At 31.3% G+C, this 23,051-nt stretch overlaps 2 protein-coding genes and 1 non-coding gene across 3 annotated transcripts; 2 read left to right on the plus strand and 1 right to left on the minus strand.

Annotated features, from left to right (window-relative positions):
• The first annotated feature begins 5,993 nt into the window (after positions 1-5,993).
• LOC107839253 (protein ABIL1) lies at positions 5,994-11,936 on the plus strand. The gene is made up of 9 exons (XM_016682663.2): positions 5,994-6,490; positions 8,123-8,205; positions 8,471-8,621; positions 8,695-8,794; positions 8,924-9,013; positions 9,101-9,185; positions 9,289-9,341; positions 9,434-9,537; positions 11,528-11,936. Exons 1-9 carry the CDS (start codon positions 6,395-6,397, stop codon positions 11,681-11,683), a joined length of 918 nt encoding a protein of 305 aa, XP_016538149.1. The 5' UTR covers positions 5,994-6,394; the 3' UTR covers positions 11,684-11,936.
• A 578-nt stretch (positions 11,937-12,514) lies between these two features.
• On the plus strand, positions 12,515-17,462 carry LOC107839252 (UDP-D-xylose:L-fucose alpha-1,3-D-xylosyltransferase MGP4). Its single transcript, XM_016682662.2, has 4 exons — positions 12,515-13,315; positions 14,140-14,301; positions 14,833-15,048; positions 16,818-17,462. Exons 1-4 carry the CDS (start codon positions 12,815-12,817, stop codon positions 17,028-17,030), a joined length of 1,092 nt encoding a protein of 363 aa, XP_016538148.1. The 5' UTR covers positions 12,515-12,814; the 3' UTR covers positions 17,031-17,462.
• Positions 17,463-17,620: 158 nt separating this feature from the next.
• TRNAG-UCC lies at positions 17,621-17,692 on the minus strand. Its single transcript has one exon. It is a non-coding gene; the product is annotated as a tRNA-Gly (tRNA).
• Positions 17,693-23,051: the final 5,359 nt, after the last annotated feature.

Below are 23,051 nucleotides of genomic sequence, written 5' to 3' on the forward strand. Positions count from 1 at the left end.
GTTTGTGATTTACACAAAATCGTCATTATAATTTTTCTTCAATTATTATATTATTATGCTATAATATTTAAATTTAAGGAATCCTACATATAAAAGAAAAAAATATCTTTTGAAAACTTTTCCTTATAAAACACATAAACAACTAATTGCCATAAAGTTTCAAAAAAAAAAAAAAAATACCTTATATAAATTTTTTTGACGAAAAGAAAAATAAAAAACACGTTTCATTAAATTTTGAGAAAAAAATTTCTTAAGTTTCCCAAAATAAAACCATAATTGTCCTAAAATAATATTTAGAAAAAAAAAACGTTCTTTCTCTTTTAAAGAAAAGTTTTCTTATAAATCATAAAGTCATATTTTCTATATAACCTAAATAGCTAATAAATTTTAAATTGTTTATGTTCGAATCACTTTAAAATAAAGATTTCTTTCTTGTCAAATGAAATCTTGATAGTATCTATGTTTAAAAAATAAATCTACTTGTTATTTGAGGTAAGTTTTTTAATAATTTTAATATTAGTATATTCTTGAAGTTTACATTAAATAAATTATCATTATTCTTGATAAAAATTGCTAATTGAAAAGTTGTTTTTGTGTGTGTGAGAGAGAGAGATTTGAGATATTTTACAATTGTAGAGAAAAATTTACTTGTAATTTGAGGTAAGTTTTCTAAAATTTTAGTATGTTTTTAATGTTTACAATCTTGATGTATGTATGATTAAAGAGATAATTTTTGTATGATTTGACATAAGTTTCCTAAGATTTCAATTCGTTCTTGAAGTTCTCAATAATAAATTATCATATATTCTTGATAGATAATTGTTAATTAACAAGTTTTTTATTTTAATATTGAGAATAGTCATGACTGAAGAGATAAATTAGCTTGGTAGATAATTGTTAATTAATAAGTTTTTTATTTTAATATTGAGAATAGTCATGATTGAAGAGATAAATTAATTTGTGATTTCAAGTAAGTTTTCTAAGATTTTAGTATATTTTTAATGTTTAGAGAAATAAATTGTAATGTATTTTAATTGACATTTGCTAATTGAGAAGTTTTCTTTTTTAATTTTAGTATGTTTTGAAGTTTAAAATAACAAATTATCATGTATTCTTGATAAATAATTATTTATTGAGAATTTTCTTGTGATTTTTGTTCATATTGACTTATTTACAATTTTGACTAGATTTCTTGGATACTAAATTCTATCACAGTAAATTGGTTAGCCATTCAACTTCTATATGATTTCTCTTTTAAAGTTTAATAATATGCAATTGTTCCAATAAATGTTGGGTGCTTTTAATGCTATCAGAAACCATAGTGGTGCTAATGATAATTCAGTAAGTATCTTCCCCCAGAGTCCAGACAGTGATAGTACCCTCTCTTTTTTTTCTTATGTTTTTTTTTTTTTTTTTCAAAATAGGAAATTAATAGGAAAAAGTACTTGATGTGGGTTGAACAGATAAATGCATGAGATGTGATTTTCATATAAATATTTGTCACTAATTATATTTAATTAATTTCATGCAAATTACTTTTCCTCCTCAGTCACTATCAAACGATCTCAATTTTAGTAGTATTATATTTGACGCGAAGGTGCACATTAAATCATTTGCTAATTTGAAAATTTTAGTAGTTCACTGATTGATAAATATGTTTTGGTGAGAATTTGATTATTTGTCATTTATAATTTCTCACTTATTTTTTCTTTTCATCTCCTCTGTGTATATTAAAACAAATTTGATTTAAAAAAAAATAAAACAGTTTGCTCTTTTCATTAAACCTGCAGAAATAAGAAATTTCAATACCTATGAGTACAGCTGGAACAAAGTAAGAGAAAAATTATTTTTATTGTGCTCTCTTTTTCTTGAAATTTCCCATCAAAATATTGATAGTTAGTTGTGATAATTCCATATAAGCCGAAACATGCAATCTCATAATCAACTAACCAAGTAAATATATAGTAAATGTTATCACTGTTTCAAGCAGTAAAATAAAATTGTTATGATTATATTACGTTATAGAGGTGGATCCAAGATTCGAAAGCTCCGGGTGTCACCTTGTTTTGAACAATAACATATACTCCGTATGATATTTTAGGATAGTAGAATCAATATTCAAAGAGTAAACTATAATTATATATATTTTACAAGTGTTAGTATTGCTTGCCTGGTTGGTATTGTCAAGTGCTCTCTTTAAAGAAGAGGTCACGGGTTCTATTCTTCATAGCCCCACACTATGTGTTTTTCTTAAGAGAAAACAGATAAGTGCTAAAAATCATTCTAAAAATACAGTGCTGAGCAAGTTTCGAACCCGCATTGTTGGAGTTAAACCCAACAATTTCAACCACTTTGTGAGTGCCAAGCATAATATTTATACATATACACATAAATATAGACAACTATGAATGGTACTTCTAAGCTCCAGGTTGGTAATCAATAATTATATTAAATTGCATTATTAAACCTTAGTTATTACTCGTATAAATCAAAGTAGTAGATATTTAATCTCCTTACCTTCAATTTGTTTATTCGATCTTATCTTGACATGAAGTTTTTTTTTTTTTTTAAGAGTGAAAGGTGAAGAACACATCCAAAATATCAGTTTTGTTAGTTTTTTTCTGAACTGTCATTTTTGTTAATTTACTAATTGAATTAGGATTGCTTATCGGGTGGATCGGACGGATAAATATGTTTAACGGTTCGGCTTATCGGATATTGACTTTTAAATATACTAATCCACTAGCCAATCAATAAGATATAGGTTGGTTCGGTTTGGATTAGTAATTATCGGACGATTAACGGACGGTGTATTGGATCAACCATTTCATATTCTCTTCTTTCACTTTCACAATTTCACTCACAAATATATTGATCTACCACAAAACCATTTTTCCTACTCCACTTAAGCTTACAATTCTATAAATTAATTCACATTGAAAAATGCATAAAAACTTAATTTTGAGGGTGCATACACATAAATATTTATTTAACAAATATTAACCAAAATATACTTCAAGTATACACATTTATATATTAGAAGTGAAGACTAATCTAGTATGGTCCAAACTCCAGACTAATGGGCTAGTAGATCAATAAGAAATTTAACTCACAAGTCGTATCAAGTCATATAACTATGATGCCTGTGAGCTAGCTAATAAAACATGTAACTCTCTTGTTATAATTAAAAATCCAAAATAGAGAGTAAAACAACTTATTTTTGTTTGATCTTTAAGGAGCAACGTTTTGGTTTGATCAATTTTAAGGAGCCTTAGAATATTAAATGGAGCTTTAGGATTAGCGATAGGTACTTTAAACTATATAGCTAATGGTAAAAAATAATTAGAATTGTTCTCAACGGGTTAACGGTTTATCCAATAGGAAAATTGAGTAATCCACCCCCGCACCGATAAACCGTTAACTATAAAATTTTAATCTATTTTTCAACCGTTAATTCGATAACCCAATATCAATAAGTCAATAAATCAATTTTGCGGTTGGCTTATCAGTTACGGTTCGATTTTGAGCAGTCCTAAACTGAACAAATCACCAACTAGTTAACAAGTTGGTGATAATTCACTAAAAAACTCAAAAAAAAAGTAGTTGGTGATCAGAGTCGGATACGGACTCTCTGGTGCCAAGTGAACTTATCGATAGGGGAGGTGTTACCTTCGATGAAAGAGGGTCAGATGCACACCCTTCATCGAAAAATCACCCTTCATCGAAAAATTATGTGATGAATAGAGGTTAAATGTTAATCATAAGGAGTGTATATTTAATTTTGCACTCTTAACATAGCTGAGAATAAAATATACATATCCTTACTGAATTTCTGGCTTCGCCACTGCTTATCGATTGAATTAATTAAATTATTCATTTTTTGATATATAGGACAATTAATCAACCAATTAAATAGAAAAAAATAATAAAAAAATGACAAAACTTGATCTTACTTTGGTATTATGAGGGACAAATTTAACAAATGTTGCAAACTGGATTCACACGACCTATGGGCAACAAAAGTGACGTTTTGCCACTTGCACTAGATAGTGCTTTGGTATTATGGGTGACAGATTTAATATTTGACTGTATCAGTATATATATATATACCTATATACATAGAGTTTCCGTCGAAATTTGCGGGTGACGTGCCATCCTACGGCAATGAATAGATCCGCCCCTGTTGGTGATAGTTCACTAAAAAATAAAAAAAAAATAGAACACTTTAGATATGTTTTAAATCATTAATTAACTCAAAAAAATTTAAAAAACTTTTAAATTTTGCAACCTCAAACCACAAATATACAAAATATATATTAACATATTTTCTTTTTAAACAAGTCACATGGAGAATCAAAGAGTTGCAAAAAAATTACTAATAGATATTTATTTTTTTGAAATCATGGTAGTGAAGTTAATTCCTTATATTATCATTGAACTATTAATAATATTTCACAAAAGTCATTTAAGTATTTTTTATAACAAAAATGTCATTGAACTATTACTTTATCTCTCATATTATCATTCTAACATATTAAGCTACTAAACTCACTTAATTTTCTTAAGTGACATTTTAAATTCAATTTTAATGACACGTTCATTGAAATATACAACTCAATATATAACAAAAAATGATTTTAGTATAAAGGCAATAAGCAAATTTTATTATAAAAAACAATAAAATTCACCAAAATAAAATAGATTTTAAATAAAGATAAATTATAATTATACACGATGAAAATAATTTTAAATTTTTTTAAAAATATGAGATTTTATAGCACCCATTTTTTAAATTTTTTAAGGAGTCACTCTCTCAGTTTCATATTATTTATTCACCTTTCTCTACACGTCCCATAAAAAATTATAAATAAGAAAGATAATTTACTAATTTACCTTGTAATTTTTTAATACATTCTATTAGTGTCTTCATAAATACCAAAATTAATAATATAAGATTTTTTTTGGAAACTTTATTATATTATACTTTCAAATGAATTAATATAACGATGAATAATAATTTAATTTTAGTCCTATAAATCGATAAGTAACTTAGAATATATGAGACAAAAAGATTAGTTAATACTCTCCTTGTTCTTAAATAAGTGAACAAAAGCAAAATGTAAATTAAGATAATTTAATGTATATGTTTTAAATTTTTCATATTTATTTTAAAAATTTATTGAATGCATACATATTAATAAAAAAATCAGAATTCATAAACTTTAAATTCTGATTCCATAAGTGAAACATGTAAAGAGAAAAGTCTATAAATAATATGAAATGAAAAGAGTATACTTTTCTTTTAAATGGTCCTGTAAAATTTCAAGTATTTTTTTATTTTTTTTTTAAAACAACTCAATATGTCTAATTTTTGTTTATTTAAAAATTTATATTTCATTTTGGTGGATTTTATTGCTTTTTATATTAGACCCATTTTTTTGTTATGCACTTGAGGTGGTATAATCTAATGAATTTTCATTAAATTTAAACTTAATTAAGTGAGTTTATTAGGTTAAAATATTAGGATGACAATATGAGACATAAAGTAATAGTTCAATGACATTTTTGTCATAAAAAAATAAAAGTAATTTTTATGGGATATTGTCAATAGTTCAATGACAATATAAGGAATTAGCTCCACAGTATTCCCTTCATTCAGATTTACTTATAACGTTTTGATGTCATACAGATACAGTTATTTAAAAAATAATGATTGATACAGTAACTTTATCATATTATCATTATTAATTGATATTTAATAATAAGTATTAAAAGTAATTTAAAGAATAAGTAATTAATATTAAGAGTAAAATGTTTGATTTTTTTTTTAATTTATTAAAAATAACAAGTAAAAATATTAATTAAATTTAAAAAATAGTGACAGGAGTAAAAATTAAACTAGGAAAAATAAATTGAAACGATTGGCAGGATTATTTAATGATTAGTTTGGTGTAAAAAGGGTGATGATTTTGTAGATTGGGGTCCACTGAGTATGTGAGTCAAGGTGGATGGAGCAGCACAGTATGAGTTGAACCACCACAATAAATAGGAACAACGTCATTTTCACTTGCAATTAACTCCTTCAAAATTCCAATACTAATTAAACAATTCCCGGGGATTGCTTCACACACACACACATAGACTCCATAAATTCTCCTCCCACCACCACCTTCCACTGCCGTGGCCTACCGTAACCCCCCTTTTTCTTAACTCCTAATCCATCTCCAAACTATTATTCTCTCTCTAATTACTACTTTGTTATCAATACAAAATGTACTGTTTCCTGTTTCCATATCATTTGTTGATCCACTAATCTGGAAGTGGGAAGGTTTTCTTTTTTTTTTTTTTTTTTTTTTTTTTGGAGAATTTGTGTGGGTTTTGGAAGGGTGAAGATATGGAAGTAGAGCAATTGAAGCTTGAAAATTCATCGGCGATGACGTTTGATGAAGTGTCAATGGAGCGAAGCAAGAGTTTCGTTATGGCATTACAGGTTTTCGCTTTCAAATCTCTTTTGTCGATTTCGAGATCGGATCTGGTTATTCTTTCAGTGTTTGCTTGTATAATATTATTAGTTGTTATGTAGCTGTAAATATTTTATCTATTTAAATAATTCTGTTGACTTTGCAATTTAAATTTTCGTCTGCTTTGCGAGAAGCTCAAACCATAAAATAAATTATTACTAGAATTAAAAGGGTCAAAAACACCATAAGGTATTCCCGGGTTTTTTGTTTCCTATTTGAGCTATAGGTGTGTTATAGTTTCCTAGCTGAACTATCTCCAAATGTTTATTGAAGTTCAGGTAGGAAATGTGAACACCTTATGGTTGAGGTGTGTTTCAATAAACATTTGGAGGAGATGTCAGGTAGGAAGCTATCACACTTGCTAGTTCAGGTAGGAACGAAAAAAAATGGAATACTTTTAGTTGATGGACGGTAGGAACGGAAAAAAAACGGAATACTTTTGGTTGATGGACGGTAGGAACGGGAAAAAAACGGAATACTTTTAGTTGATGGAGGATACTCTTTACAAGTTCAAATTAGCATGACTCTGTCTGATTTATTATTTAGGGTGTTCTTCGCTATTAGTTACTCTTATTTATCATATGTTTTAACTTTTAAATCCAACTATTCTGCAAACCAAAGCCGGTTTTAAATTAGGCTAACAGAAGAGGGTTGTGAGCCGGGGGTCTATCGGAAACAACCTTTCTACTTCTCTTGAGGTAGCGGTATGGACTGCGTACATTTTACCCTTCCCAGACCCCACTATGTGGGAATACACTGGATTTGTTATTGTTGTTGTAACAGGGGAGGGTTGTGGTAAATTGATGGTTAGTATATCATATAGCTGCGGCCATTTTTTTAATTCATTGGGACGTGTTAAAAAAATGGCCTTACATATGGCAGAATGGATACAATGGGTTCATATAACTGGTCCAATGTTTGGGTTTGAGATGGAGTGTTGGCCTATTGCATCATTGTGTTTATAATGTATGTGTTGGTTAGCTATGTGCATCAAGTATGCCTTTGGAGGGTTGAATCTGGATTATTGATTGTCTGCTTATGTTCACATGCCAAGGCGGAGCCAGAATTTGAAGTTTATGGGTTCTAGATACTGCTCTTTTTAAGTTAAACATATTTAATGGGTTTTTGAGTTAAATACAGGGTTTACATCAAAGCTACGCGTTCGATAGTCTACACTCTGTCTCCGCCCCTGTTCACATATTTAATGGGCTTTTAATGCTATAATTCATGATTACTGTATATATAACACGGCTTTTTTTCCCCCAAATATATAACACACTTAAAATAGTAATTTTAGGCCCGAGTAAAGCAGTATGGTTTCAGAGATCATATAGGCAAACCAACCTTCTTTTTTAGGATCAAGGAGTTTTTGGTTGATTGATATTGATATTCTTCGATAAGTGATTGATTGTTATTCATAATATAGGGTAGCCTCGTTCACTAAGCTCCCGCTATGCATGGGGGTTTCAGGGAAGGGCAGGACCATATTGGGTCAATTATATACAGCCTTACCACGCTGTTTCGGTGTTTCCATCTTAACCATTTGCCAACCTTTGCATGAACATTGTTCTAATTCCATGATCATGTGTTGCCTGTCCTAGGAACTCAAGAACTTGAGGCCACAACTCTATTCTGCTGCAGAATATTGTGAGAAGTCCTATCTTCAAAATGAGCAGAAACAAATGTAAGCGTATTCCCGTGAACATAATATTTTCCATTCAATCTTTCATGCTTTTCCTCAGTTTTACAGCAAAAGTAGGTAGAAACAAATTATGTGCATAGGCTCTTTGATCCTCGGTTGTATGGGCTCTTCTAGCCTTCTCAGCAAGAATCTTTCCTATGCTTAGGAGTTAGGGCGTTCTCCAAAATGATGGTAACACTTGTTCTTGGTCATGCTGCATTCTTTCATTGCTCCTTTGTGCTCATACTCTAACACTACTTGTTTTCAGGGTTCTTGATAACCTGAAAGACTATGCTGTAAGAGCTCTTGTCAATGCTGTCGACCACCTGGGAACTGTTGCGTATAAGTTAACCGACTTGCTTGAGCAACAAACATTGGATGTTACAACCATGGAGCTAAAGGTCACTTGTCTTGATCAGGTAAATTCCGGAACTTCCCTAATGCAAATTGTCTATTTGAGAATTAAGCAAGATAGAACGGTTTTTATTTCAGCGACTTCTGACATGCAAAACATACACTGAAAAAGAAGGACTCAGGCAGCAACAGCTATTAGCTATCATCCCAAGGCATCACAAGCATTATATTTTGCCAAGTACAGCTACTTTCAACTTCTTATTGCATTTTTGTTAAAGCTCTTTCTGTTTTCTGTGGTTGTATCCTCATCCCTTTTGCCTGACTTGCACACTTCTCTCTCCCTCTCTCATGATTGACGTGCAATTAGATTCCGCTGGAAAGAAGGTGCACTTCAGCCCTCAAGTTAAGATGGATCCGAGGCAACATTTACAAGCAAAACCGCGCCTTTATCCTTCAGGTGGCCTGAAGTCTTGATTATAATGTCTCGTTCTCGTAGTCTCTTTGGCATTGTATCTCGTTGTTCTTATCATATGTTCTGAATTAGGTACACCTGCTGCAAAAACCCTCTCTTGGCATCTGGCAACAGAAACCAAATCGACATTGAAAGGGACTTCACGTACTTTTATGAGGTTAGTGATGCTATTGATCTTGAAAAACTTTGAGAAGGAGATTACTGGATTATATTATAATTTCTAGAGGTTGTGGAGATCTGATCTTTCTTTGCATTTGCAGTCCTGAGGAAGCAAAAGGTTCTGAAAAAGCATCTGCCGCGTTCAACTTGTTAGGTATGTGAAGGTTCCGCGTTCACTTGTGCGTTTCGGGATGATCCATTAGTCTCATGGCTTCTCACTGTCAAATGTCAATTTTCATTGAGCAGATGAAGAGAATACCCGGAAGAAATCATATGTAGCTCGTCCTCAGTCGCCCAATGTTGGTCCTGCTTCAAGTCTAGCTATGCAAACATTGGGGGTCACACGGCAGGTAATGCCAAATGCATTAATTGGAAGAACAGTACCATATAATATGTTATCTATATCTATCTCAAATAATATGTATTATGTTATCTGTTCCTTATATTACATGCCATCCAATATTGTTTTATCAAAAACAAATAAAAATTTCATGTTATCCATCCCGAAACTGCACAAAGTGTTGTTATATGCCAGCTGCTAATAGCATCAGACACATCAATTTCCCTTCTTTCACTGGTTATTGATGCTTCCTATAGTACTTAACAAGTGGTTTAGAAGAAAATGAAGTTGATCCACTTCCTATACTTCCGTAAGTAGTGGAGGAACATTGATGATGATCATAGCTGTCATTGAATAAATTTTGTGCTAGTAGTAACAAAATGTATCAATTTTGGCGCCTCCCTGTGTTCTTTTTATCTTTCTGTTTACTTCAACAGTTGTCTATTTGCTTACATATCAAGTTAGTGATCACATGAAATTCGTCTACCATTTGTAATGCTATTGATGAAGGGGTCTAACCAAAATGTCTATTATGCTATAGGCAGCATGATCTTGAATATTGAGCTCAAAGTTTGTTCAGAAAATTATTGCACATACATAAGTAAATTCTCCTTTGGAGGCTCTAAGTAGAGTTAGAACTGGTGTTTATGTGTTAAAACTTCTGGTGTTTCCCCTTGAACATTGATCTCAAAGTTTGTTCAGAAAATTATTGCACATACATAAGTAAATTCTTCTTCGAAGGCTCTAAGTAGAAGTCAGAACTGGTGTTTATGTGTTAACACTTTTGGTTTCTCCCAAAAAATTGGTTTGGCTTGATATAGAGGGGACCAGGGATTTTCTTCTTCCTTTCTTTAGCTATTTAAATCTGTAATTTAGTTGGCTCCTTCCTCCTTTTTCTTTCCCTCAAAAGCATTGCATAACAGGTGAACATAAGGGTTCAGTTTCATTTGTAGTAGAGTAACTCGGGTTACTCCTTCCCCTTCTTTTAAAACCACCACTTGAAGGGTGGAAAACTAATGATAGAGAAAGAATTTTCAAATTATTTCATGAATATAAATTTATTCACACAGTTGTCGTTTTTATCTACTTCAATCTATGGTTTGTCTATGTAAAGCCAAATAAGTATTTTTACCGATCAACAAAAAATATGACCAATAATCTAAAAGATGTATGTGCTTGTTATACTATGTATTATTTTCTAGAGGAAGTTAATGGACCCAACTTTTCCACTTTACTATAGCTTTTCTTTATTTAAATTCAGTAAGTTAATGTGTTTGGGGCGCACTTGCATTGTGTAAACCAAAGCCAACCTCACTTAAAGCTAAACAACCAAATTTTAACTCTACCTTGATAATCATGTGATAACTGTGGAGTTGCAGAATAAGAAATACAATTCAGTGTGAAGAGGTTTAGACGACTTGGTAATATACGGGCCTGAGTATCATTATTTAACATTGTTATCTGGGGTTCATATATGATTGAAATACGAGCATCCATGTAATAATCGTCGAAGTCTTGCCATCTGTCGTTATACTTGTTAATCAATCAGACAACTTAACTACTAATATTTTAGTTAGTATCATCTCTGCTAAAATTTTAATTCCAAGGGGTAAATATGCACTTTCACTGGAGAGGTGAAATCTGAACCTGGAAGATATATTTTGGGGTAAGAAAAGAGAGAGCAATGACTTGTTTGGTATTGAAGTTGGTTTGTCTGCCATCTTGTTTCATCTCTTTTGATGTAAAATACTTCTGACCGACCGTCTATATGCATAGACAGTTTGCTGCTTCTCTTTTCGCGGTCTATTTTAATCTGTAAATATCTTGTATGTTCTGAAAATTTCGTTCGTTATTGCAGCATTGGTCTTGGACCTTGTTTGGTCTTAAAGTCTGTTTGAAGTAGCGTACTTAGATTGTGGAACATCCAATATGACCAGACCGAAGTTGCACATCTAAACTACTTTCTTCTTTATAGCTTAAATGAAATTTTGCCTTTGCAGAGTGCCCTGGAAGGTAGCAAACCTCTAACACCATACAGATCATTTGATAATCCAAGACGGGAGATTATCCGTGCACCTAATCGCAGCAGGAGTATGCTCTCGGCTTTCTTTGTCAAGCATAAGGCACCTAAGTTGAAGACCAGTGCTGTCTCATAATCTACGTTAAAATGAGAGCAGGAGGTGCATCCATCTAACTTTCCATCTATTAAAGAGAAGCTGTACTAAGTCATCACCCAGGAGAACACCTACTTTTAAGATCATTCACAAGTTCACCAAGATCATAGGCAATTCGTTTGGTTTGAGAATCAATAAAGAGCAGTGTGTATATTTGTATGGTAAAAGAGATGTTAATATCTGGCTTCTTGTAGAACATATTGTTGGAAATTGGAATAATAATTCTCTTACTGCATTGTTTAGTACTCTTAAGCCGAGTGATCAATCCTCAATGGTTCCGTATCAATCGCGTTTGGATTATCCCTTGCGGGAAAGAGTAAAATAACATAAAGACGTGTTGGGATATTTGTTACTTCTCGAAAGCTTATGAATTTATTGAAAAACATTTAAATAGAGAAGTGAGGATTTATATAGTTGATCTTAATTTGTTTGGAAGTGAGAAGTGGTTATTTTGTCAAACTTCTACCCAATTAAACATGTATGTAAACGTAACCAACAATAACTACAGGTAATTGTTGTAAAAATGAGAGTGATTATTTGAAACATTACTGATTGAATGCCATAACTGTAAAAACAGACGGATTGAGAAAAATGTAGAATATCTTATACAGCAGTTTATATAGGTTTAATCTCTTTAATATAGTACCTCGAGATGGTATTAAATCGAAAACTTGTATTCAGAAAATCTGACTAAATTATCATTTTTTTGAGTTTTACATCTTAACTATCTATTATTTTCTTTAGTTATCTAAATTAACGCTTACCATTGAGTTGATCAAATATTTATCCTCAATCAATCAAACAAACACATACGCAGGCTAACTTAGCATCCAAGTTTGTTTTAATACAAAAGAGTATTTGCTGAAAAGTTATGGAGTAATTAGGTAGTTATATATATTGAAGTCATAAAAATGTGATCGCTTTGTGTTTTTTACCATTCTTCTTCCTTAGGGGTGCACTGTGTTTTCTCTTAGTGCAATTATTTTCAATCCTAGTCCCCATCTGAGATCTGCGTCGTCTGATCTATACAATTTTCCCAATTTCCTTGTAACTCCACACTTCCTACTTCCCTTCTCACAATTCATCATTTTCTTGTAATTCAATTTTACCAAAATGTCATCAACATCTTTGTACCAAAGACCTCTTCACAATCCTCTCACTGACCCAAACCCATTATCCCCACCATCTTCTCTAACTTCCCCAAAACCCACTTCATTCCTTCAAAGTCGCACTACCCTTTTCCTCCTCCTTTCTCTTTTGGTTATTCTCGGTGTTTTTTACCCATATATTCAGTTTCCTCAGAATGGGTTACTTTCCTACACCTCAAAAACCTACAGCCCTTTTGAATCCAAGTGGCGTGACTATTCCTTGTCTAAAGCCGCTGCCTTTGTGGCTAAAAATAATACACTTATAGTCTGTATTGTTAGTGAAGCTTATTTGCCGTTCTTGAATAACTGGTTGATTAGTATCGTGAGACAAAAACATCATGAGAAAGTGCTTGTTATTGCTGAGGATTATCCTACTTTGTTTAAGGTTAATGAAAGGTGGCCTGGTCATGCTGTGATTATTCCTCCTGTTTTGGAGTCCCAAGCTGCTCATAAGTTTGGATCTCAGGTACCTTTCAGCAGCTTTTTGCATTTGGGTGTTATTGTGTTTAGAGAACGGGAGCCTTGGCGTAACTGGTAAAGTTGTTGTCGTGTGACCTGAAGGTCAAGGGTTCAAGCCGTGGGAAACAATAGCCCCTTCTGGTCCGGCACTGCGCATCTGCAAGGGAAGGCTGCCTACAATAGCCCCTTCTGGTCCGGCACTGCACATAGCGGGAGCTTTAGTGCACCGAGCTGCCTTTTTCTTTTGTTGTGTTTAGAGAACCTCTAGCTTTTGAGAATCCCTAGAAGATTTTTTTTTTTTACTAGAATTGGAATGAAAAGGGCTCAAATTTAAAGCAGAATATATAAAGGATGCATATTACAAAACCTCAACTAATTTGAGATTGGACATATTTGATGGATTGATGGACTTACAGCTGATTTTGTTGCATTTCCCACTATTTTCCATTGGTTTGAATAATTTTTAGTTTCTGTTTCTATTATGTTTGTCTGGGAGAAAATGTACAAATAGATACTTACAGTTTTGTAGGTGTGATGTGTGTGAGAGTGACTAGATCCTTCCATTATCATTTCTTCATTATTCAGCTGAATAACTCCTTAAAATAGGAGTGCTGAGGATGAAAATAATTATCAAGAACATTGTGTTCCCATTGATCCTTCGCTATCTGTCTTTGTCTCTTTCACTATCCTGAATTGCGATCTTGTAGTTAGATTTAGAAAGGAAGCCTTTTTAAAAGATTAAAGAAGGAACAGAGCTTTCTGGAATGTTGTACTTGCTTGCGTTAGTTATTTTGTTTATACTGAAATAACAGTGATGGTTCTATTTTTAAGGGATTCTTCAATTTTACGTCCAGAAGGCCTCGACATCTTTTGCAAATTTTGGAGCTTGGTTATAACGTCATGTACAACGATGTTGATATGGTTTGGTTAGCGGATCCATTTCCATATTTGGAAGGAAAGCATGATATTTACTTCATGGATGACATGGCTGTGGTGAGTGCTGAAGAGGATGCAAATGCTTTACTTTTTCCTTGTATAGCTTTGATAAGCCTAATGGTTGAGAAGTTCTTTTGAGAAGGTTCTTTTTTTTTTCTTTCTTTTGAGAAAGAAGTCGTTGAGAAGTTAAATTAAGAATGTGATGATGCATGATTGAATATACTGGCTTATTTTATTGTGGTGGAGGTTCTTAACTTGCATCTTCTTGGTTCACTTTAAAATTATCTGATTTTAAGCATTGTGGCAAACTACTATTTCCTTTTTCTTTAAGTTTTAACGTCTCTACTCTTTTTTTACAGGGAAGATAGGTCATCCTCTGGTAGTTTAGATAATTTTAATTTGGTTCCCTCATAATATATTTATTGCCTTTCTAACTCCACGAGATAGGGGTAAGGTTTGTGTACACTCTATACCCTTCCCAGACCCCACTTGTGGGATTTCACTAGGTATGTTGTTGTTGTCTTGACATTGTGAATTGGACTTGTAGTGATGAAAAGTCTTCTCTCTTCCTTTCTTTTGGAACACCAGGTAAAACCTCTGAATCACTCTCATGGTTTGCCACCTCCAGGGAAGAAGGGTCGGCCTTACATCTGCAGCTGCATGATCTATGCTCGACCCACCAATGGGGCAAAACTAATTATGAAAAAGTGGATCGAGGAAATGCAGATCCAGCCATGGACCAGAGCAAAGAAATCCAATGACCAGCCTGCTTTCAACTGGGCATTGAACAAAACTGTTGCACAGGTGCATTGCTTTCTTTTATTTCACATTCTACTTCCATACTCCAGCACCTGCTGCAAAAAACTTCATTTGTGTTGGAATACCTTGTTGCCTTTTCATTTCATGACTTATAGATGTTGGTTCTTCCATGGGTCATTGGTTTGTTTCGGACAGACATGTTAAAATGTTAGGCTTATTTCAGATCGAAAATTAACCATGATCAAAACTTAAAACTAAGCTAGTTTCTCAAGTTCCACTGTTATTCTTTGAAGCCCAACGATTTAGGAAGGTATGGCCAACTTCCTTTTATGTTTTAACCCCTCCCTTTCTTCTTCTGTCCCTTGCTTTCCCCCATTTTTCTTTGTAGTGTGTCCCAGTTGAATAATTATAGGCTGAGTTTTATGTGATTGAGGTTGATAGAAGAATGAAGATATATAAGAAAATAACCTGATCAAAGCAGTTGCTTAGATCTTGTTTTGAAGGCAAATTAATTGATTGTGGAATTAGGCAGCATTTCTGAAATAAATGAGCTGCTGTTTACTTGCTGCTATTTCATAATGATTGTTATTTTAATGATCTGCACCAGTTTAGCTTTTCTATATTTTCTAGGAAGCTCACCCATGCTATTCTTAGGGTCATATTCTTAGGGTCATACTTGTAATGTAGGTCCAGATAGGTAATTGGTAATTGAGCACAACTCTCAGGAACCTTTTGAATCTTAGTATGCTCATGCCTACAATAGCCAGAAAAGGACTTCAGGTGGTGAGAGTTAGTCGAGTGCCAAACCCTGTGCTACTGCTTTGAAGAGCAGCTAAATCGACTTGAAGCTGTGATAAGAGGATGTTTCCTCTCGCTTAGGGGCTGAGAGACATTCAACAGCCTTAGAAGTAAAAGGGGGTGACTGATTGCTTATGGATCATCAGCACGCTGGCTAAAAAAGTACATAAGGGATACTGTTTCTATTTATCATGTGAGCTAGTCACATCAAGATTGATGAAAGAGAATGAAATGGAACTAGCTTTAAACTTATTGGCAGACTGATGCAACTAAAATTACTGGATCAAAATGTTGTCCAATTTGAGGTTATTTTAGATTCTATTTGGTTAAGAGAATAAGATATGGTTGGTTTAGTTGTGTTTTAGGACAAACTAGGAATCATTTTGTCCTCTCTTTATCTATTCTGCAAGCCACTCCAGTTCAGTAAAAATAAAAATTAGACAGTATTTTGTCCAACCCTCAACGGGAATCAAACTGGAATAGGTAGATGAAAGCTAAAAGATAGAAGTGTGATACAATGTATCACAAAATATATATACAAAAAAGAGGGATATCTCAGACTAGGGGATGGCTACCTGGACTTCACCTTATTGATGAGGGTTCAATTTCCCACCTTGTAATCCCCTTTCCCCAACCTTTTTAAGAAAAAGGATATCTCAGACTGGATTATGAAAGTTGTCAAGGCTCTACCCTATGCAAATCCGGCATGAATTTATCTCATCCAGTTACCACAGTCTTGGAACATGAATATGGCACACACTAATATCACCAGAGTCTGGTTTTCTGTGAAAAAACTAAGCAAAGCAAGACCAGAGTCTGATAATAGCTCTTTCAATCATCCATTTTCTTCATTTTGTGGCCACAACATATGACTCTTCCAACTTATTTAGGCTGTTTCTTTTCCAAGTCTTGTGCTCCTTTGCCTCCTATACTTGTTTTTTTATTACTTATATTTCATTTTTCTTCTGGTTAATATTTTCGTTAACTTGTTTTTATGATACATGATGCTGTTGCAGGTTGACATGTATTTGCTTCCGCAGTCTGCATTCCCAACGGGTGGTCTATACTTTAGAAACAAGACTTGGGTGAAGGAAACCAAGGGAATGCATGTTCTTCTTCATAATAACTATATCGTTGGTTTTGAAAAGAAGACAAAACGTTTTCGTGATTATGGTCTCTGGTTGGTGGACGAGTATAGCTCTGAATCCCCGCTTGGCAGATTAGACTAGATAGGAAGAGAGCAAAAAGAACTCATGATGTCCTTATGGCAACCAAACGAAGCAGTGATTCAAATAGCAGCAGGTCAATGTTCTCGCTTCCTCTAAAGACGTCGGAAGTTTTAGCAGCTGGTGCACATGCCCTAGCTATGTCTCAATCATTGAGTTGAGTTGATATTCTGGGTTGGTTAGCGAACGATGGGGTGTTCCTTCCTAAGTGCATAGATTTTTTGTAATTCCACCCTAGATTTATCGAGAACACTGCTATTGCTTATCTAATGTTTTGCTTTGTTCTCTATGTAAAATGAGTCTGCATTAGGGACTCCAAAAATTGCTCTACTCTTCCTTTTTTTATACTCCAATATTGCTGTATCTATTCAGTGTACAAGCAAGACTCAGTAACTTTGTGAAATACTGAATGAAATGTTTGGTAATATTGCTCCAGAGTGCTATCATTTTGGTTGGTGAACAAAACAACCCAAGCTTGAACAGCATCTTTAGTTGTTGTGTTTTACTGAAGTAGTTTTGTCATATTTAATTAATTTCATATATTTTTTGAAGGAGACAAAAGATTGAAGTTATTTAGTGCCAAAAGAACTGCGTGCGTCTGCCGGGAGTCGAACCCGGGTCTATTGCTTGGAAGGCAATTATCCTAACCGTTGGACTACAGACGCATTTGTTATTAGTAATCTGCCTACATAATTTAAATTATGGATGCATTTTTACTTTGTCACTTTTTCCAGGCTAATTTGACTAAACTTCAAAGATAAATTGAGGTAGACTAATTTGATATTTTAGATCTCAAAGTTAGACGTTCTAAAAACTATATAAAAATGCTATAAGTCGCAATTCTTCTTATATTAATATGATTTTGAAATAAAGTAAATTTTAAAATGCTAATCAAAGTTGATACAGTTTGACTCTCGAGAAGTAAACAGTGACAAGTAAAACGAAACGAGGGAATTACTCCGCACAAATTTGCTTTTACCATACTAACTAATGGGTATTCTATTTGGAGCCATATTGAAAATCACGCCTTTAAATCAATATCTTTAATAACTTTTTTTCTTCAATAAAGTAAATGATAAATTCAAATAATTATTAATCTGACTTAATTCTTACTTATTATAAATCGATTGTTATAGTAGAATTGTTGGTACTCAAGTGCTCTTTGAATATTCCACAAGGCTAACCAATCAAACCAACCAACCAATATTGCTTTAATAATTGGATAAATTACACAAATCTCATACTTAACAAATTATATTACCTAATATTCTTTATTTTTTAAAAATTTGCATAAAATCTCATTTTTTAATTTTACTCTTGATACATGTCAAGAAAACCCAACATCCTCTTTTTACTCCACCATTAACTCATTCAAGTCTTATCTAAAATATCTCCCTAATTATCAACAATTAAATTATCTTACTTCCTGATTTTTTTCTCTTCCATTGATGCTTAAATCATCTTTCTTCTTGATTTTTTCTCCTTCATTAATGCATACAACTTTTTTTCCTCTCCTAAAATCTCTCCTATTTTTTTAAAAATCTATTGATACATATATAAATTTATTTAGTTATTCATACATGTTTATTTTTTTTAATGGTGATTCATATGAATGATAAACATGATATCATTATATGGGTATTATGGTGATTCATACGATAGATATATTTTGTATGATTTTAGAGGGTGATACATATGATATTAATAGGTGATACATATTGTGTTATGGTGATTATGGTAGATACAATTATTTATTTCAATTATTGGGTGATTCATATGATATTAATCGGTGATATATATGGTATTATGATGATTCATATGGTAGATACAATTATTTATTTCAATTATTGGGTGATTCATATATATGGTAGTATGGTGATTCATATGGTAGATATAATTATTTATTTCAATTATTGGGTTATTCATATAATTATTTATTTTAATTATTGGGTGATTCATATATATAATATTATGGTGATTCATATAGTAGATACAATTATTTATTTCAATTATTGCATGATTCATATGATATTAATGGGTGAAAGATAATTTATAAGTTTTGCGTATATTTTATCCTCTCTAAAATCCACTTATAAAAACATATTGAGTGTATTATTATTGTTTATCATGGCAAAAACTTTGAAGAAGAAAACCTAGTGTTTTAATATCTTGGTTTGTGATTTGGATTAATTGTTTGTGTAATTTGTATACTTTCAAATAATATATATGGGAATTCAGTGTTCAATTTAAATTCCAGCAAAAAAATTAAATTGCAATAATTTTGAATTCAATAAACATTATTGGAATGGAGGATCAATGCACCTGACGAATGAAAAGGTTCACCAAATTTAAAATTAAAGACAAAAAAAAAAAAGAGAAAAAGGACAAAACAAAAACTAATCTTTCCTAATTAAAGACGAAAAGAGACTAACATAATTAAAATACTTAAATTAAATCTAAAAAAAGTGAAAAATTAGATATCTTTCCTTAAATAAAAGAATACAATGAATAAAAGAAAATCTATTATTTTCTTAAAAAAATATTTTATTAATTTCAAATGTATTACTTTTTTATATGTATCACTATATAACATATGTATCACATTTCAAAAAGTTGGAATAAAATATAATTAATAAACTAATCAAAATTTTATGTAATATCACTTTCGTAATAATTTTTAGTGGATATAATAATAGGAATATTATCTCACGAAATGCTGTCACTATACTGAATCAATTATAATGTCCCCATAATATAATTAATGAGAGATTTTTGGTCATGCACTCAATGTACTCTATACGTGTTAGTATATAGCTTTCCTATTCATTACTGTTCCAATACCCACAAGCCACGACTACAAATTACAAAATCCTTCTAATTATCTGTGCTTCTCATGCTTGTTAGTTGCAGGCGCGGCTCAACTAACGTGGTGGTCCAAAGTAAAACTTCACGAGAAACTTTATGATTTTATATGAAAAAAAAAGAAGAAGAAAGTCTTATATTGTATATAATGTTTTGAATTTTTTTTTTCTTTTTTTTTAGTTTCTTATATACAAAGTTGTTATAATTCTCAGACCATCAATATCATATGCCTATTGAAATACTTTTAGCGAAAAATAAGTTATTCATAGATTTTTTAAAAATAAATTAATATGTGTTGCGTAAATATTATTAGATTATATTTATATGTTGTAGAAGGTACGCACCTAGTTTTCAAGATTTCAAATATCTTTAAAGAGGTATATCTATAGAGAAATTTATATTGACGAATGGACGATGTGAGATAGTTTAAAATACTCTCTCTGACCTAATTTATGTGACACTTTTTACTTTTCAAGATTCAGACATTTGATTGTATGCTTATATAGAATATTATAATTTTAACAATAAAATTATTTATTACGAAAAAAATAACTTGTTTGATTCTCGAAATTCAAACACAGTCACGTAAATTGCGATAAAAAATATATATAATATATACACATATTATAAAATTTTGGGCCCCCTAATTGCAGCTTCATACTTTAGCCGGCCCTGGTTAGTTGTTACATTATGTCTTTTTTTTTTTAATTTTCCGTCTAGCGTTTGATAGTACATTTAAATTTTACTAAATTTAAATTTGTCTATTACAGATATTTATATTGCAACTAATGAATTTGAATTTGCGCATATTGCAAGAATTATTTCTAGAGCAATGTTCTTTATAGAAATTTTTCAATTCTCATTCATGCATTAAAATAGCTGATTTCTTGGGGCAGCCCTATAGGAATTTTTCATTTTCAGGGTTTCGAATCAGATTTCGGAGTAAAGGTGAAGGAATCTAATCATCTCACTTATTTCGTGGAACTGTCACGCATTAAAATAGCCGATTTCTTGAGACAGGCCTATAGGAATTTTTTATTTTCAAGGTTTCGAATCAGGTTTCGGAGTAGAGGTGAAGGAATCTAATTATCTCACTTATTTCGTGGAACTATTTGTTGAACACTATTTAGACTTTTAGCTTGTTTGGTCAAAACTATAAAACATTAATTATTCTGAAAATGTTATTTGTTAAAACGTTTTTGAAAAAATATGTTTAAAGTATAATAATTTGTATTTGTCTAATTAATTTGAAAAAACACTTAAATCAATATTAGAGGAGCATTTTGTGCTTGGACAGGCATCCGGAAAGTGCTTCTAAAGGAGCAACTATTTTTTCAGCTTCTCAAAAATAATTTCCACTATAACTCAAAAAAACTTATTATTTTCATATAAAATTACTCAAAAATGCCAATTCTCTACGAATATTTATTTAAAATAGCAAAATAAATATCTTTAACTTTTTAAAAACTTGATCAAACACGCTATTCATCTAAAAGAATTTTCAACACTCCTAGTAAATCGTAATCCACTATTATTTAAAATGTATTATCCACTATTGTTTAAATCTAGCTAGTGAATATGTCTCCTTGATAGATATTTTTGATTGAAATTAAAAATTAATATTTAAGTTTGAAAAAGTGTATTTTGAGTTGAAACTAGGAGTGTCCTTTTTATATTTCAACATGCTACACAGCCAATAAGATGTTGAAATTTCAAGAGAAAAAGAAGGTAATCAAGCATATACAGCCATTAGGGACTTTCAAGATAATCATGACACTGTGAACACTATCAACTAATGAAATGTGAAGTTTCTTTATTTTGTGAAGGTGATGATTATACTGAATATCAAGATTGACTTTGTCTAATTATATATGTAATTTATTAGACTCTTTGACCTTTTGATTCCCAAAGCTAAGTAGGATCCACTTTAGAAAAGGTCATAAATGGAAAAGAGTTATTCGTTTTTACTTATCACTTTTTGATATGATACACTTGTTAAAAAAATAATAATTGATATTAAGGGTATACATGATCAAATTAGTTTGATTTTTTAAAATATCAAACCAAATCAATAAAATTTACATTTTTTAACTTCAAATTTTATGATTTCTCAATTTTTTTAATTATTTTAATAAATTCTTCAGACAAACATATAATTAACTGCATGCTTCAATTATTTATTTAGTTCTAGATACAACTATCCTTGGTGTTTCTTGAAAAAGATAACATAAAATATTAAAAAGAATAATAGATTTAGGCTATATATTTATGCAGTGCAATATAATTTATATCCAACATTATTGTCATTCCTTAATTGAATATTTTTGTTAGTATTTAAATAGTTTTGAGCTTTATTTGAGTTAATAATATTTAGGAAAAAATACAGAAACTAGCATATTTAAGACCTTAATTACAATAAATAACAATATTTTTTCAAACTTACAAGTTATAACAAAATCAACAATATTTTAATCATTATATTAAAAAGTGTGTGGGTTTCACCCACTTTTTTACCTTTTCTATTTTCACTCTATTTTTTTCAATTTTTTTCCCCTTTTCCAAAATTGTGCTCTATCATAAGTTGATATTTACAGTATTTGCATGTTATCTTTTCATATAATTTATAAATTTTTTTCGTATTTTTTTCTTTATTCATCTTCTTCATTTATTTATTTATTTATTTATTTTTGGGGGGAGGGGGGAGGGGGGTTGTTGAAAGATTGTGGATACTTTATTTGATGGAGGTCTGCTGTAATTTTTCTTACGTTATTTGATGGGGTTTTATGATTTTTGGTTGTTAAATGATTGTGGGTTTTTGTTAAGTTGATTCATACTCCTGTTCAGTTGAACAGAGAAGTTGTCATAGAAGAGGTGAGATCGAAGCATTGACGAGCCGAAAAATATTGGGGAAATCATAAAACGGAAAACATTAAGAAAATCTTCATCTCCAAAATCCCAAAAAGTGTAAAGTATGTGAAACGGGGAAGGTCAAACAAAAATGAAGAATTTTTATTTTTTTTTTAGTTGTGCATATGTATATATGAGTAATACATATGTATTTTTTCAGTTATGCATATATATTTATGAATAATATATATGTATTTTACCAGATTGCATATGTATTTATGACTAATGAATATGTATTATTCCAGATATGCATAT

The sequence above is a fragment of the Capsicum annuum genome, chromosome 8 (genome assembly GCF_002878395.1).
Source record: "Capsicum annuum cultivar UCD-10X-F1 chromosome 8, UCD10Xv1.1, whole genome shotgun sequence".
Lineage (NCBI taxonomy): Eukaryota > Viridiplantae > Streptophyta > Magnoliopsida > Solanales > Solanaceae > Capsicum > Capsicum annuum.